The sequence below is a fragment of the Magnolia sinica genome, chromosome 12, assembly GCF_029962835.1.
Source record: "Magnolia sinica isolate HGM2019 chromosome 12, MsV1, whole genome shotgun sequence".
NCBI classification, from domain to species: Eukaryota; Viridiplantae; Streptophyta; class Magnoliopsida; order Magnoliales; family Magnoliaceae; genus Magnolia; species Magnolia sinica.
In genome coordinates, this window is record NC_080584.1 from 77,061,297 (window position 1) to 77,076,146 (window position 14,850).

Sequence of the window (14,850 nt, forward strand, 5' to 3'; positions counted from 1 at the left end):
TCCCTCTACGCGCTTCCCTTAGTCAAACATGAACAGCTCCTATCATCAGATTTCCTTGCAAGTGGACCCAAATAGACAGTGATGCACGTCGAATCTCGGGTCATAATAAGCCATCTACAATTGATGGGCAGGAATTTCAACACAAAATTCAAAATGTCGTTATATTCCTGCCGACCATGTTTAAATGGTGAAAGATTGCGGCGGTTTAAAAGAATATTCTAACCATTAGATAAATAATTAGATCTATACTTTAAGAATTTTACAATACTTTCTTTAATTAAATTTGTCAAAAAGTTAATAAAGAAAATTTATTAATTAACCAAAATATCATTATATATATATATTTTTTTTTTAAAGTATATATTCCCCTATACAAGGGTGCCCACCGTACACCCAAGCCTAAGTTTGCAAAGGTCAGGCAAATGAAATGTAGATCCCAATCACTGAGGATGACAATTCCCAGATTCACCCTTATTGATTTAACCTAACCCTTCTTTAGCATGAAGCTGAACGGTTAAGATCATGCAAAAATGGTCCACATCCACTGAAATAAAAGGACAAAGATCAATGGACACAAATCAGGTTGGTTCAATAATTCTAACCTTAGATTCGTGGACACTTGTTATTTTGAAATGAGACCAAGGTAATTTTTATTTCTAACCGTCCAATAAATGTGCACCAATCTAATGGTTGAATAATCAAATAAGAGGAACTTTTGGTTCATGATACATCTAACCTGGTGCCCATAATTTGGACAGTTTAATTCGGATTATTTGTCTTCCATAATTCTAACAACCAGTGTATCATCCTTCACATTATGCCAGAGTCAAAATATTTCTTTTGTCATTGAGAGAGCTGTACATAAAAATTTACAATAATGTGCCCCACATACTCATTAATTACAATTTTGCACTCGTATTACAGTACATTTATAAAAATTTCAAGGCAATGTATTTCAGCCAAAAATTATATTGAACATGGCTATTAGAGGAAGTTTGCCAGATTGACATGCGCGCGGTGAGCCCTTCCTGTCCACTCGAAAGATACACGTTCAAGATTCGAGCATTATGTTAGGTGGGCCATACTGATTTGATCTTCATCAAAACTTGGATTGTTTCACACATCAGATAGTCCATAGAGTGATCCTTTCGCATATATGCAAATCCTCATGCCTGCCAGAAAATTGCTTTAGTTCTCTTTGATGAAAATGAAAGGTGTTGCCACAAAATATTTGGAAGTGTTACTTCGGCTCTAGCTCAGTGATTGTTACCCAATTCACGGAAAAATTAGCAGATGCATCAGAAGCCGGATCAACAACGTTGCGATTCTTCATAGTAGAGAAAGCAGGTTGCTTAGGCGTTGGCGGCGTTGCAGTTTCACTCCCCAGCATGAACACAACAGAAGACATCTTGGGTCGATCATTCGGGTCTTCTTGCACACACAAAAGGCCCACATGAATGCATTTCATTACTTCATGGGGGACACACAAATCACTGATCAGTGGGTCGACCAAAGCTAATCCTCTACCTTCTTCCCACAGTTGCCACGCCTAAAATATTGGAAAAATACACCAATCTGTTAAAATTTCCTAAAATATTGGAAAAATACACCAATCTGTTAAAATTTCAACAGAAAAAAGACTTCAAATAAATGGAAAGAAAAAAATAAAAATGAAGAAGTCCCATGCTTACATAACCGAGAAGGTTTAGCGATTCCTTGTAAGGATAGAAGCCTGTGTTCCTTTTGCCACTCACAATTTCTAACAATAACACTCCGAAGCTGAATACATCAGATTTCTCGGAGAAAATCCCATCCAAGGCATACTCTGGTGACATATAGCCACTGCATGTCATTGTAAGTCAAAATAGTTAGTTAATCTCCACATAACAAAAATTGTTGGGGAAAAAAGCATTGCCATAATGTAATTCAAAACAACTATACCATGTAATATGGAAGAGCATGGAAAGGATTTTTAAGCAATTGGAAATAAATTTGTGTATCTAAGGGTCAAGCTTTGTACTATGTAACTATATCCACTCTCCACCAATAAAAACCTACCTTTTACAATTGATTTTCATCTCTTCCACAACTTCAAACCATCTACTCTCTGTCTTAATGCATTGTACATGCTAGAGTCACTAATACATAATCACAAAGGGAAAATATTATAAATTGACAACTTGTCAATTTGGATGCTTCATTCATTCATACAAATGGAGGCAACCCATGATGCAAAAATCATGCCAATTAGATGATCCTAAACATCCAATCAAGAGCATGGAAAATGTTCAAGATTGAGCGAAGAAACAAAGTAGATCTAATCATCATCTTGAAACATCAACTTGATAGATCCCACTTTATATTATTGTGATTCCATAGTATCATTTTGGTTTGAAGATTCTAAACATGTGATCTATGGCTCATAAAAACTGGATAGTTATAACAAATTGGCCTCATTCAAAGGGTTAGGATCATCGGATCTATATGAATCTTGCACCATGGCCTGCTCCTAATAGTACTATTGAATAGATTGATGATTGGATGTCTCATGTTTCATAAAGAAGCTTTGGGGTGGCACTAATGTCCCATGAAGGTGAGGACATTAGCATTTCCTTAACTTGTGTTTGTATGTGTGTGGTCATGATCTATTACAAACATTTTCACTATAATTCTAGTGCAAACAAGTTGATGATGTGTTCATGACATTCACTCCAAAATTCATGCACGTAATCCCTCATTGGCCATAGGCCCATAAATCAGGTTAATCCATGATTCAGGTGGCCTCCAAGGCAGGAAAAGTTGGAAGGGGGAGGTTGTGCCCTCTCAAGTTTTCCGGATGGTGTGGCCCCCCAAGTCATGGATCGGCATGACTTTCTAACACGTGGCCAAACATGAGATAGCGTGCATAATGTTCAAAGCGAATGTCATCAACATATCGTGGTGAAGGACCACAATTAATGTTATGAAAAAAAATTGCACTTGATCATTTTCCACACACCACACGAGATAGTGGACAAATGGCTCCTGCCCATCATCTATTCACATTTAAGGTGGGTGTCCTGCATAAATGGACGGTTAGGAGACATTGGTACAGAATCTCCCATTTGCAATGATCCTATATCGTTATTTATATATGCATATGGGGGAATTGATTGACTGCATAAAAATAGTACTTACTATGTTCCAGCCACTCTTTTAGTATTGACGTTGCTCTGGTTTCCTTCAACAATCCTTGCTAAACCAAAATCTGAAATCTTAGGGTTCATTTCTCCATCTAACAAAATATTGCTAGTTTTCAGATCTCTGTGGATGATTTTTAATCTTGAATGCCGATGAAGATAGAGAAGTCCTTGAGAGATCCCTTCCATGATGCGGAAGCGCGTTCCCCAATCTATTGGTGATTCTTGTATTGGATCTGCTGAATTTTTGTAGAAGAAAATGTTTTAAAAAATAAAATAAATAAAAACCCTTCAATTCAAGATATGCAAAAACTGCGATTAATTGGAAGATGTTTGAGGAAAATGAATATGGAATGAATAGACAAAAGAAAGAATCTAAAAGACTTTAAATTTGCACCATGGCTTTCGTCTGCTGGTCTATGAATGAATGCACACTCTAGATTGATGATTGGTCCATCCACATGTTAATCAAAAGCTTTGGGAACATTGCTAACGTCCTCATAAAGGTGGGAACATTAGCATTTTGCATATATGTGTGTACATGCGTACTTGAACCATATTTCCAAAACTTACTGACTCAAATCGAAACTTAGCCAAGGCAAATGAATATCGAGTCCAGTTGGGTTTTTGGGTTATCAAACTATAATTTGAATTATTCATTTTGCCTAACATGCAGGAGAAAATATCAAACTACCCAAGAATTTAAATTTGGGCATTGTATGCCAACGAAAGAAATGAAGTAACTGATGTAAATAGCGAGAGGGACAGACCGAATAGAAATTTATCCAAGCTTTTGTTGGGCATGTACTCGTACATCAGTATCTTTTCTTCTTCATGGATGCACCAACCTAAAAGCCTAACCAGATTCCTGTGTTGGAGTTTGGCAATGAGTTTCACTTCGTTCTTGAACTCTTCTAGACCTTGTCCAGAGCTTTTTGAAAGTCTCTTTACTGCTATTTCTTGCCCGCCTGGCAACACCCCCTGAAGATTATTTTCAATACTGAATTATTCATCCTTCTATTTATTTTCAAAAAAGAAAAAAAAAAAAAAAGAAACAAAGAAACAGAGAGAGACCCCTTTACATGCATCCACATGTGTCAATGTGGCACCCATGTGACACAATTCACCCATCCATTAAGTGGGCCCAAACTGATATCTTGGCTACACAATTCATACATCGTCTAAGCAGTGGGACACACCTGATGGAGGTTTTATATGTTCCACATGTGTGTTCCATTGTCACGTGTGGAATGGCTATACAGGACTAAGATTAACAAACCACAGAAGATTACCTTGTAAACAGGACCAAATCCTCCCTCTCCAAGCTTGTTGGCTGTACAGAAGTTACCTGTAGCAGCTACAATACTATGAAAAGAGAATAATGGCAGGTCTGAAATGTTCTCCCCATTCGCAAGTCCATCAGGACCGTTCATCTCATTTGCATGATCGTTTCTTCTCATCCCTTGTTTGGGCACAAACCAAAAGCAAATCTTTTCAGATTACATGCAATATTCTTTCCCTAAGCAAGTGTATAATTAAATTTGAAAAGAATGGTGGATTTTGAAAGAGAATTGCCTAAGGAGAAGGGATTGGCACACGTATGTGGTGTATCCAGGTCATTCATCAGGCGGGGCCCACTTTGAACATGCTATGGCACGAAAGTCAGGCAATGGTACTGCTTATCAGGTTGGCCGCAAGAGTAGAAATATGGACGGTTGGAAAATGATGAGCAACTGTTCATATATATCTGAGGTGAACATGTGACCCACCTAACAAGTGGGCCTCCTTGGATCTTGGGCCTGGCCCAATCTTACGGGAGGCTTGGATCCGGCCCATATGTGCCATGTCAGCACTTGTGCACGAATGGCCTCTTCATCATGTCCACAGAGAAACTGCCTCAGCATTTCTCATTTCCAAATGGGATATTCAAAAACCCTTTCTTGAAAGAGTTTCTAGATTCGTGTCCATCATCCTTGAAGAGTAGGAGAAAATGAAACATATGTTTGCAATAATCGGGCTGTCCATTCTGACAAGTGGGGCCCACAGTTTGATAATCTAGACGGTTGATCTGTTGCATACCACCCAGGAAAGGCCATACTCCCAAATATCTCCCTATTTAGAATGTCATAGTCACTATCTTACAGAATTTCTTTCAGCTGAATGTGGACCCGATGTTGTATTTCTCTTTTTAAGAGTCCGTATATGGGCCACAAAAACGAAAGGTGGATTCTCTTATGATGGAGATTTTTGGGGAATGGTCCAACCACGCTTGCACTGAAGAGAACAGTGGCTTGGATTCCAAAACATGGGCCCACTATTCCAAGCCCTTCATGAGCCCTATAGCCCAAATAAATGCAATACACTGAACCCAATCTAAAGCCCGTTAAACCTAACTCATTCAAGCCCATTTCACAGCCAGATAGTCCTCAATTACTAGGCTTCAAGGTCAGGCCCTACAAACAAATTGAGCTTGAATTTTCAAGCCCAAAAGTGGACCATGGACCAGACGGCTTAGCCCGTGCCCGTCTCTTGTTGTGCCAAGCTCCAAGGCTCAACCTACCATTTAGTAGAACTAAGCCCATACAAATAAAAACAAGAAAAAGAAGGCGAAAAATACCTGGTTTCTTGTATCTCCTCCACAAAAGATAGCCAAACGCACCAAGGAAAATCAATGCGGCAGCGACGGATATAAGAATTACAAGCCATGGTCTCTTATTACTAGAATCGTGGATTGTACCATTTGTAACATTTGTACCTGTGCACATAAACAAGCACTGCAATTGAGTCCTTCTGAACATTTTATGACAGTATTGGACAACAATACCGGAATTTCTTTATTTGTCAATGATCAAGATTGGCCAATGGGTTGTAGTATGGTGGCAAACAGGCCGGCCCAAATCATGTCCAAGTTCATCCCATGAGCTAAAGAACCTGAGTCCAGCCCAAAATTAATGGGCCTAAAATATAAGCCTGAGTCCATCCAGTAGGCTACATGGATTTGCCCGAACCAAACCCGGTGATTTTTTTAATGCAACTTAGACTAGACTGAACCGACCCCTCCAATTTTCCACCAACATGCAGATACTAACTACTGTCCAACCCATTTTCCAAACCGATGTAGAGCGGGTATAGACACTTTCATGGCAAAGATGAACCAGAGAAGGCCTGATCGGAGCCGGAAAAGATTTAGACTGTCAGAAACTTAAATTAGCCGTATCTCGCAAACTGGGATGGGTTTTTTTGAGATATTATATATTGATTTTGTGGTAGGAGAATTTACTTAAGCAAACTAACCCCGCTACGCCGGGTTGCCTATGCCTGATTTGCGAGATTCCATCGGATCGACGGTCAAAAGTCCCATTTAATTTCGGTTTTACTACAAATATTAAGTATGAATTCAAATATAGCTCTTGACACTTTTACTAGTAGAAGTCGTGCCCAACATTAAAATGGGTTAGAAAAGTTTGGGAAATAAAATAGTTGAGCCAAATTGGGCACCTGCTATTTTGGCTGAAAACCAAGAAGTCTAGTATAAATAAAGGTCATCTAAGTCTAGAACTCCTTTGTAGGTTTGAGCTCATTATTTAAAGGGTTGTAATTTCATTTTTTTAAATATCTTTGATTAAATTATTTCAAATTTATTAGAAATTATTCCTGCTTTAATCCTTCGTGGATTTGAGGAAGCTTTATGAGGAGTTCGGAAAGCTCAGTGTTTTAGGAGTAGTTATTTCCTAAGGAAGACTATAATCTACGTCATCATGTCCCTCCCTGTGCAAAACCCAGCCAAGTCAACCTGATTTTGGCTGGCTGTTAAACCTGGGTGACCAGGAAATTCACATGCAGGTGTGATTAAGTCCAAGTTAACAAGAGTCAGCTCGCTGATCTATTTGACTCAATGTGACTTGTGGTAACTTCAGGTGGTGACTCAGCAACCATAATTCTAAAAATCACCGACTCGAGTTGAAACTCAGCTGAGTCTGCTTGACTCGGATATATTGTGATATATTCGAAACTCTGTTGTATGCCTGATTCACACAGATCGAGAGGAGCACTTAACCAACCATCAACCAGCATCTACTAAGATATCTATGATATAATTAATATGTTTACTTATATTAATTAAATATCGAGTCAAGTTGTATCAAGTCTACTAATCGACTTTACCCAGTTGAACATTGAATTTAGTTGAGTTTTTGGATTTCGAACTATGCTCACCACCAATTAATTTAATTTCTTAACAAAGGTTGAAAGAAGATCTGTTCAACTGCCACGCAAGCAAACCTGTTTTGTATTTTTTTTTTATCAAAAATAAATATTTTCAGTATTCATTGCGACTATTAATAAATATTTGAGGGCATGTTTGGCAGACGCCTGAAAATGAACTCATCTTATTTTAATTAATCATAACTAGTGATTATGGCACATGCAATGCAGAGAGAGAGAGAGAGAGAGAGAGAGAGAGAGAGAGCTGGCTTAAAGTGGGTAGGTGAGAGAGAGAGAGAGAGAGAGAGAGAGCTGGCTTAAAGTGGGTAGATGTGAGAGAGAGAGAGAGAGAGAGAGAGAGAGAGCTGGCTTAAAGTGGGTAGGTGTAAACCACATGTGGTGGAGAGATGGGGAAAGATGACAGGCCATACGCTGAAAGTGGGTAGATGTAGACTATACATGCTCTATAGAGGCTGCAGGCCGTCCACATAAAAAAATACAAAAATAATTAAATGAATAAATAAAACAAGATAAAACTAAAATAACAAAAATGCCCCAAATCAATTAAAATCATCACCACTTGTGAAGATGACAACCAGTAATGACCTGAATACCCTCACGAATGTTTAAAATCTCTCCTAGCATCCTTTCAAATTTTTTTTCCTTTAAAGTACTCACGCTACAGTAGGATTTCAGTATAATATATACTCCACTTTCTTGGCATTAATTGCTTTGATAAAATTATTTATGATTACTCACATATACGTGTGTGTACACAATATGATTGTTGGTTATTGAAACTAACTCTAATCATCATGAAAAAATAACATTATATCTAATACGTAATTATAATTAATTAAAAATAGATGAATTTATTTTTTAAAGTCGGTCAAATGGGCCTTAGCTTATAATTGTTAAATATCTAGTCTAGTCAAAGAAAGCCTCATTCCAGTCGTTGATGGACCCACCCCAGCTAGGCAGAAGCCAAGTTGGGATTTGGTTTTCTCCAACGATGGTCCCGCCTTCTCCATTTTCTGCGTAAGAATGACATTTTAAAGTTTGAAAAATTCTAGAATGGATGCTGATGGAAAGAGAACCGTTATGCTTTCACATATTTAAGTCTGCAGCAGGATCGAGTGCCCGCTTCCCATCAATCTCCACCCGGGTCCCTTTCATGCCGGTGCCCTACTTAAATGCGATGTGTACGGCCGTCTACAGTGCTCACCACCAACCTCTTGCCGAAATTATACGGCGAGATTTGATGGGTGGGCCGGGTCCTTTTAACGTTTTCCGATCATGGAGCAATCTCTGCCAACCCATAAAATCTAACTAAATCCTTTCACCACTGGGATGGGCAGTGGTAGGTGGTGAGCTCCTCAGTACCCAGTCCATAAGATCAACTCTCTTTGTCATTTTTGGTAGCTCACGTCAGGGAAAACGGACTGGCTACTCCCTCCGCCACTGGTACATGGCTGATGGTCGGTGCTATGTGGGCTCCACCATGATTTGTGTTTCATCCATGTGGTCCATTTATTTTTTTAAATCATTTTAGGGTATGAGGCAAAAAATGAGGTACACCAATCTCAAGTGAACCACATTATAAGAAATAGTGTTGAATGAACATCTACCATTAAAAGCTTTTTGGGGCTATAAAAGTTTTAGATGAAGCTGATCTTCTCTTTCTTTTTTCCTTCACCTAGGTCTGTATGGCTTAATCAACAGATTGGATGTCAAATAAACAGTACAGTAGACTTTAGGAGGAATTTAATGATGAATATCCAATGGCTACTGTTTTCCTGGGGGTGGCCACCTGAGATTTATATCCTTCTTATTTTTTATTTTTTGAACTTCGAAAGACCGATCTTTTTTAAAGAATGAACAGCTAATGAAACACATACGTCATGCTGGCGCCCACGGAGCACTGACCATCAGCCAACGTACCAGTGGCAGAGGCAACAGCCAATCCGTTTTCCAAGGTAAGACACGTGAACAAAAATTAGAGGAAAATGGATTGGCTAAACAGTACAGTAGATCTTAGGAGGAATTTAAATATGGATATCTAATGGCTACTGTTTTCCTGGGGTGGCCACCTGAGATTTATATCTTCTTAATTTTTTATTTTTTGAACTTAGAAAGATTGATCTTTTTTAAAGAATGAACAGCCTAATGAAACACATACATCATGCTGGTGCCCACGGAGAACTGACCATCAGCCAATGTACCAGTGGCAGAGGCAGCAGCCAATCCGTTTTCCAAGGTAGGACACGTGAACAAAAATCAGAGGAAAATGGATTGGCTACTCTCCTGCCAATAGCCATGGCGACAGGTCAGTGCTCTGCCGGCTCACTATGATGTATGTGTTTCATCCATGCCGTTCACTCATTTTTTCAGGATCATTTTATAGTATGTTCATGAAAATGAGGTTGATCGGAATGTCAAGGGACCGCATAGCGTTGACTGAACGCCCACCATTAAAAACTTATTGAGGCACAAAAGTCCTGGATCGAGCTGATATATATTTATTCCCCTTATCCAAGTTTGTATTACATAATCAACCGGTTAGATGTCAAATAACCATTACACTGGGTCTCAGGAGGTTTTTACTGATGGATATTCAATCAGCAATACTTTCTATAGTGTGGTCCACCTGAGATTTATATCCCTCTCATTTATGAATCAAACCCTAGAATTACCTTAAAAAAAAGGATGAACGGAATGGATGAAACACATACATCATGGTGGCGCCTACAGACCACCGACTGCCAGCAACCGGGCTAGTGGCAGGGGCGCCTATCCGTTTCCCACGGTAGGACACGTGACAAAAAATAGGTAAATGGACTGGCTACCCCCTCCCAATAGACAATGGCCAGATGTCAGTGCTATGTGGGCCCCACCATGATATATGTGTTTCATCCATGTTGTCCACCTATTTTTTCATATCATTTTATGCTATGATCCCAAAAACGAGGTTGATCCAAATCTCAAGTAAACCACACAGTGTTGATTGAACGCCCACCATTAAAAATTTCTCTAGGGCCACAAAAGTTATGGATGAAGCTGATATATATTTTTTCCTCTCATCGGTATCTGTATAATCTAATCAACCAATTAGACGTCAAATAACCATTATAGTGGGCCCTAGAAAGTTTTTAATGATGGATATTTAATCACCTCTATTTTCCCATGGTGTGGTCCACCTGAGGTTTAAATCTACCTCATTTTTTTGGATCAAGCCCTCAAATTATCTTTCAAAATGGATGGACGGCGTGGAAAAAACATATACATTATGGTAGGGTCCACATATCACCGACCACTAGCTACCTGGCTGGTGGCGGCGTCACGAGCCAAACCGCGTCCAAAACCCAAGTGGGCCACGCATAGCGAGATTTGAGCGGCTACGATTGAAAACTATGCGGGGCAGCTGAACTTATGGGTCTAGGTATTTGTTCTCTGATCATCATTTTGGGAATAACTATGAACGATTTGTATGGATCTCACACCAACATCACAGTGGGCCCCACATGTACATTGAATGTGCACCTTAGTTATCTCCCCCAACCGTCTATTTTTATATATATATATATACATGTGGCCCACCAGACAAGCCCCGCCAGCTTGTCATTTGCGTTATATCACATTCTCTGTGGGGCCCACCTAAATGAACGGAGACAAATCAATCACACCTATGCAACTGTGGATTATTCGGTTCGAGCTCCATCGCAAATCAGAATTCCCAATCGACGATGAACAGAACAAACAAACACAAAACGAAACTAAAACAAATTGCAATCTCAATATATCAGAAACAAAGTAACAGCCAAACGTACCCAATTCCGACGAATCAAGCCGCACGAAGAGATCCAATTTCCCATAATTCGACACGAGATCCGTCAGATTTCCGACCCAAATCAAGCAATTCGACGCTCGCCACCCGCTAATATTCGTATAGGCATAAGCAGCACAAGAACAGTTCTGCCGGCACACACCTTCGCAATCCGATACACTGATATTCCCCACCGACACCGAAAAATCAGGCAATTTCATTCTCCTCAACTGCAAAAACCCATCTCCCACACCACATTCCAAAACCTTCCGCATCACACATCCTCCAGACCAATTCCCCGAGTCCCATTCCTCCCTAATTCTCGGCACGAATCCATACAAACACCTACAAACGGATTCCGTACTGTTGTAATCGCAGCTCGAAAACGGCCCACACCGACCATACAAATCACACTTATTCATCTGCGACGCCCAACTCACCGTCCATTTCTGTGTATCATCCCGCCACGATTGCAGCTCCAGACGACCCGCCTTACTGAGAAAATACCTCACGAAGATCGAATTGTCAGAGACGGAGAACGTGTAGTACACTTCATCGTCGTTGGCCAGTGTAGAGAGATAGACGAAGTAATTTCGATCCGCCTCCGGTTTCGCCGCAGACAGCTCTTTGAACCATACGTTCTCTCGCCAAAATGGATTTGATCCTCTCAGCACCTGGAGCTGGCGAGGCGTGTGAGGATCGATGCCAGCGGAGAATGGGCCTGGCGTGGGGTCCACTTCGTCTTTCCATGATACTGTACGTATGCTTTCATTGGTTTTGAGATTTAGATAGAATCGCATGCCGGGAAGCATCGTGGCCGTTGGATAATCGAAGCTTTTCCATACAGTCGAGTTATTTCCTTCCATCAGAACAAGATTCCCATTGTCGAGGAGAACTGCGGTGCGGTTTTGATCGGTGGCCGTTAAGTTGGTGGACCACACAACTTTTCCATTTCCATCCAACACGACGAGATTCCCGTTGCCGGTGACTGTAACTACTCCACCTGAATCCATTACTGGTTTTCCTCTGTTGGCCACCCATGCGATTGTCCGATCGGAGATCTTATTGTACCAGATCGCGAGGTAGCTTTTGGTGGAATTGGGTGGGTTGAATAAGCCCAGTGCGAAGTTCTCGCCGGCAGAGATGATGGTGTCGTTGCCGGAGAGGGACGTGCCGGTTGGTATCCTGTCCTGACCGGTGCACGTTAGCAAATGGAGGGAGGAAAATATGAGGAATGTGAAGGGGAGGAGCGTGTAATCCATTGATGCTTTGGAAGAGCTGTAATTCTGTTTTGAAGGCCTCTTTGCTTTTCTTATGTTAGGTGATGGTACGGTAAAGCTGAAAGTACTGGAACATGGTATAGCTATCTCTCGATGGTACGTATGGAAGGATGATTTGAATTAATCTGATCCATCCATATCTGGGTCCTAAAAAGACAATATTAGAGTATATTCAGTGGCCTTAAAATGGACGGTGGTGATGAGAAGTATAATCTGTTGAATTCAGTAGGTTGAATTGAAGAAAAGTGCTGGATAGGATTGTATAATGGGTTTTACTATTTCGTTTTTTTAATGTGAATCGTTCCTTCTTGGACCCAATTGATGGACGGATCCGATTAAATCTTTTCCCTGCCACGTGTACTGTGGAGAGAGACATTCTCGTTCTTCTTTTGCCTATGTAGTATCATCGGAAACGGATTAGCTACACACCCTGACACTTGCCAATGGCTAGTGGTCGGTGTTCTGTGGGCCCCAACATGATGGATGTATCTAATCCATGCCGTCCATCAATTTTTTCAAGATAATTTTATGTAAGAAAAAAAATATTTGTTTAGATAAATATCTCAAGTGAGCCACACGGTGTCGATTGATCTCTTACCGTTAAAAACTTTTGGGGGCTACAAAAGTTTTGGATCAAGCTGTTTTTTTTTTTTTTTTTTTTTTTTTTTTGGCCTTCATATAGGTTTGTATGACTTAATTCATAGGTTGGATGTCAAATAAACATTACAGTGGGCCCTAGGAGGTTTTTAATGGTAGACATTCAATCACTACTGTTTTCCCATGGTGTGGTCCACCTGATATTTTAATCTATATCATTTACGAAATGTAGTATTAAAATTATGTTTTAAAATGGATGGACAGTGTGGATAAAATACATAGATTATGGTGGGGCCCACATAGTGGCAGCGTCACTAGCTAAACCGCGCCCAGTATCATCTAAGTGGGAAATGGGAAAAGAAAGACTTTGGAGTCATCGGTCTACGGCAGTTCACATGCGGCCGCACTTGGATTGCTTACATGGCAATTCACGATTTCCATGGATATTCGATGATTGAGACCGTCCGCATTTTCCATGCAGTTGCATCGGTAATTCCAGATATTGAGACTGTAGATGAATATGGACGGTTGAAAAAATATCTTAAACGGGTCATGTCGAGGGTGCGGGTCCATTGTAATATGGCCAAGTGAAATTTGGACGGTTATTGTTGTCCGAATCGCGTCGGCATGGAGCGATGCATGATGGTGGTAGTGTGTCGCCACATATACAGGACCATCTTACTGCGATATACCCAGAAGGATTTGTCCCATGATAGATAGAAGAGATGATTAGCGGCAGATGTACGGAGTTTATGTGTGTATGGAAGATCTGGTCCATTTATTCGGTGGGGCACATTTCCAACAACCACTGAAATAAAAATTCTATAGGTATGATAGTCAAATGGGCCACAAGTGTTTGATAGAAATGAAAGAAATAATGACCAATTTCTATATTCTTTTTAGAGAAGTGAACCATCTCACGAGCCTGATATCAAAATAAATGATTCAGGACGAGTCCCACCTGCTGAATGGCTCGGATCTGACACACGTGTGCTTGATCGTCATTCCTATACCGGCAAAAGTTGGAGTGGAATTGCCGACCTATCCATAGTCCACGCATTTGATTTTTTTTTTTTTTTTTTTTTTGTAAAATAGATATATAAGGTTAAAAGGCAGTACTCCGCGGGTTACTGAAATGAAAGGTACTCCTCCAGCTGGACCATGTGGATCAATGCAAGACCCACTTCATAAGATGATCCTGACCGTCGATAGAACATGGACCGACCACTTTCCTATAAATAAAATACAGGAGCCGAAATACGAATTCAAATAAACCCTCGGCCATTCGATTATTAGATCTATCCATAGATCGAATGGCATGGATCATCTACTACAACGCATATTTTGTACAAGGCTCATCCAAGATGTTCCCTGCCTCTTCAACGGTTCTCGTCACTCGTACATGTGGCCTCACAAGTGGACTGCGAAATCACCTTGTAGTCCCGAATAATACAAAAACGGGCCTTAGTACCCGGATGCAAGGATCGGATCTCTAGGTGGGTTTGTCTGCATTCATCACGGATCATGGTTTTTGCGTGATTTGACACGATGAGTTCACATCTTGAGATGGACGGATGACTGGGAATTTCTGTATTTAGATACGGAAACGGATTGGCTACTCCCCTGCCACCAGCCAATGGCTGATGGTCGGTGCTATGTGGGTACCACCATGATGTACGTGTTTCATCCATGCCGTCCATCTAGTTTTCTAGATCATTTTATGACATGAGACCAAAAATGAGTTGTATCCCAATCTCAAATGGACCAC

At 40.4% G+C, this 14,850-nt stretch overlaps 1 protein-coding gene across 2 annotated transcripts; it reads right to left on the bottom strand.

Annotated features, from left to right (window-relative positions):
* Positions 1-858: 858 nt before the first annotated feature.
* Positions 859-12,522, bottom strand: LOC131221794 (G-type lectin S-receptor-like serine/threonine-protein kinase At1g11300). Of its 2 annotated transcripts, XM_058217097.1 has the most exons (8): positions 11,210-12,522; positions 5,797-5,934; positions 4,472-4,641; positions 3,950-4,160; positions 3,178-3,415; positions 1,692-1,842; positions 1,271-1,549; positions 859-1,172 (listed from the first exon to the last, which is right to left on the bottom strand). In XM_058217097.1, exons 1-8 carry the CDS (start codon positions 12,465-12,467, stop codon positions 1,167-1,169), a joined length of 2,451 nt encoding a protein of 816 aa, XP_058073080.1. In that variant the 5' UTR covers positions 12,468-12,522; the 3' UTR covers positions 859-1,166. The 2 variants fall into 2 exon arrangements, with proteins under 2 accessions (XP_058073080.1, XP_058073079.1); XM_058217096.1 differs by having other exon boundaries at positions 859-1,549; positions 11,210-12,521.
* Positions 12,523-14,850: the final 2,328 nt, after the last annotated feature.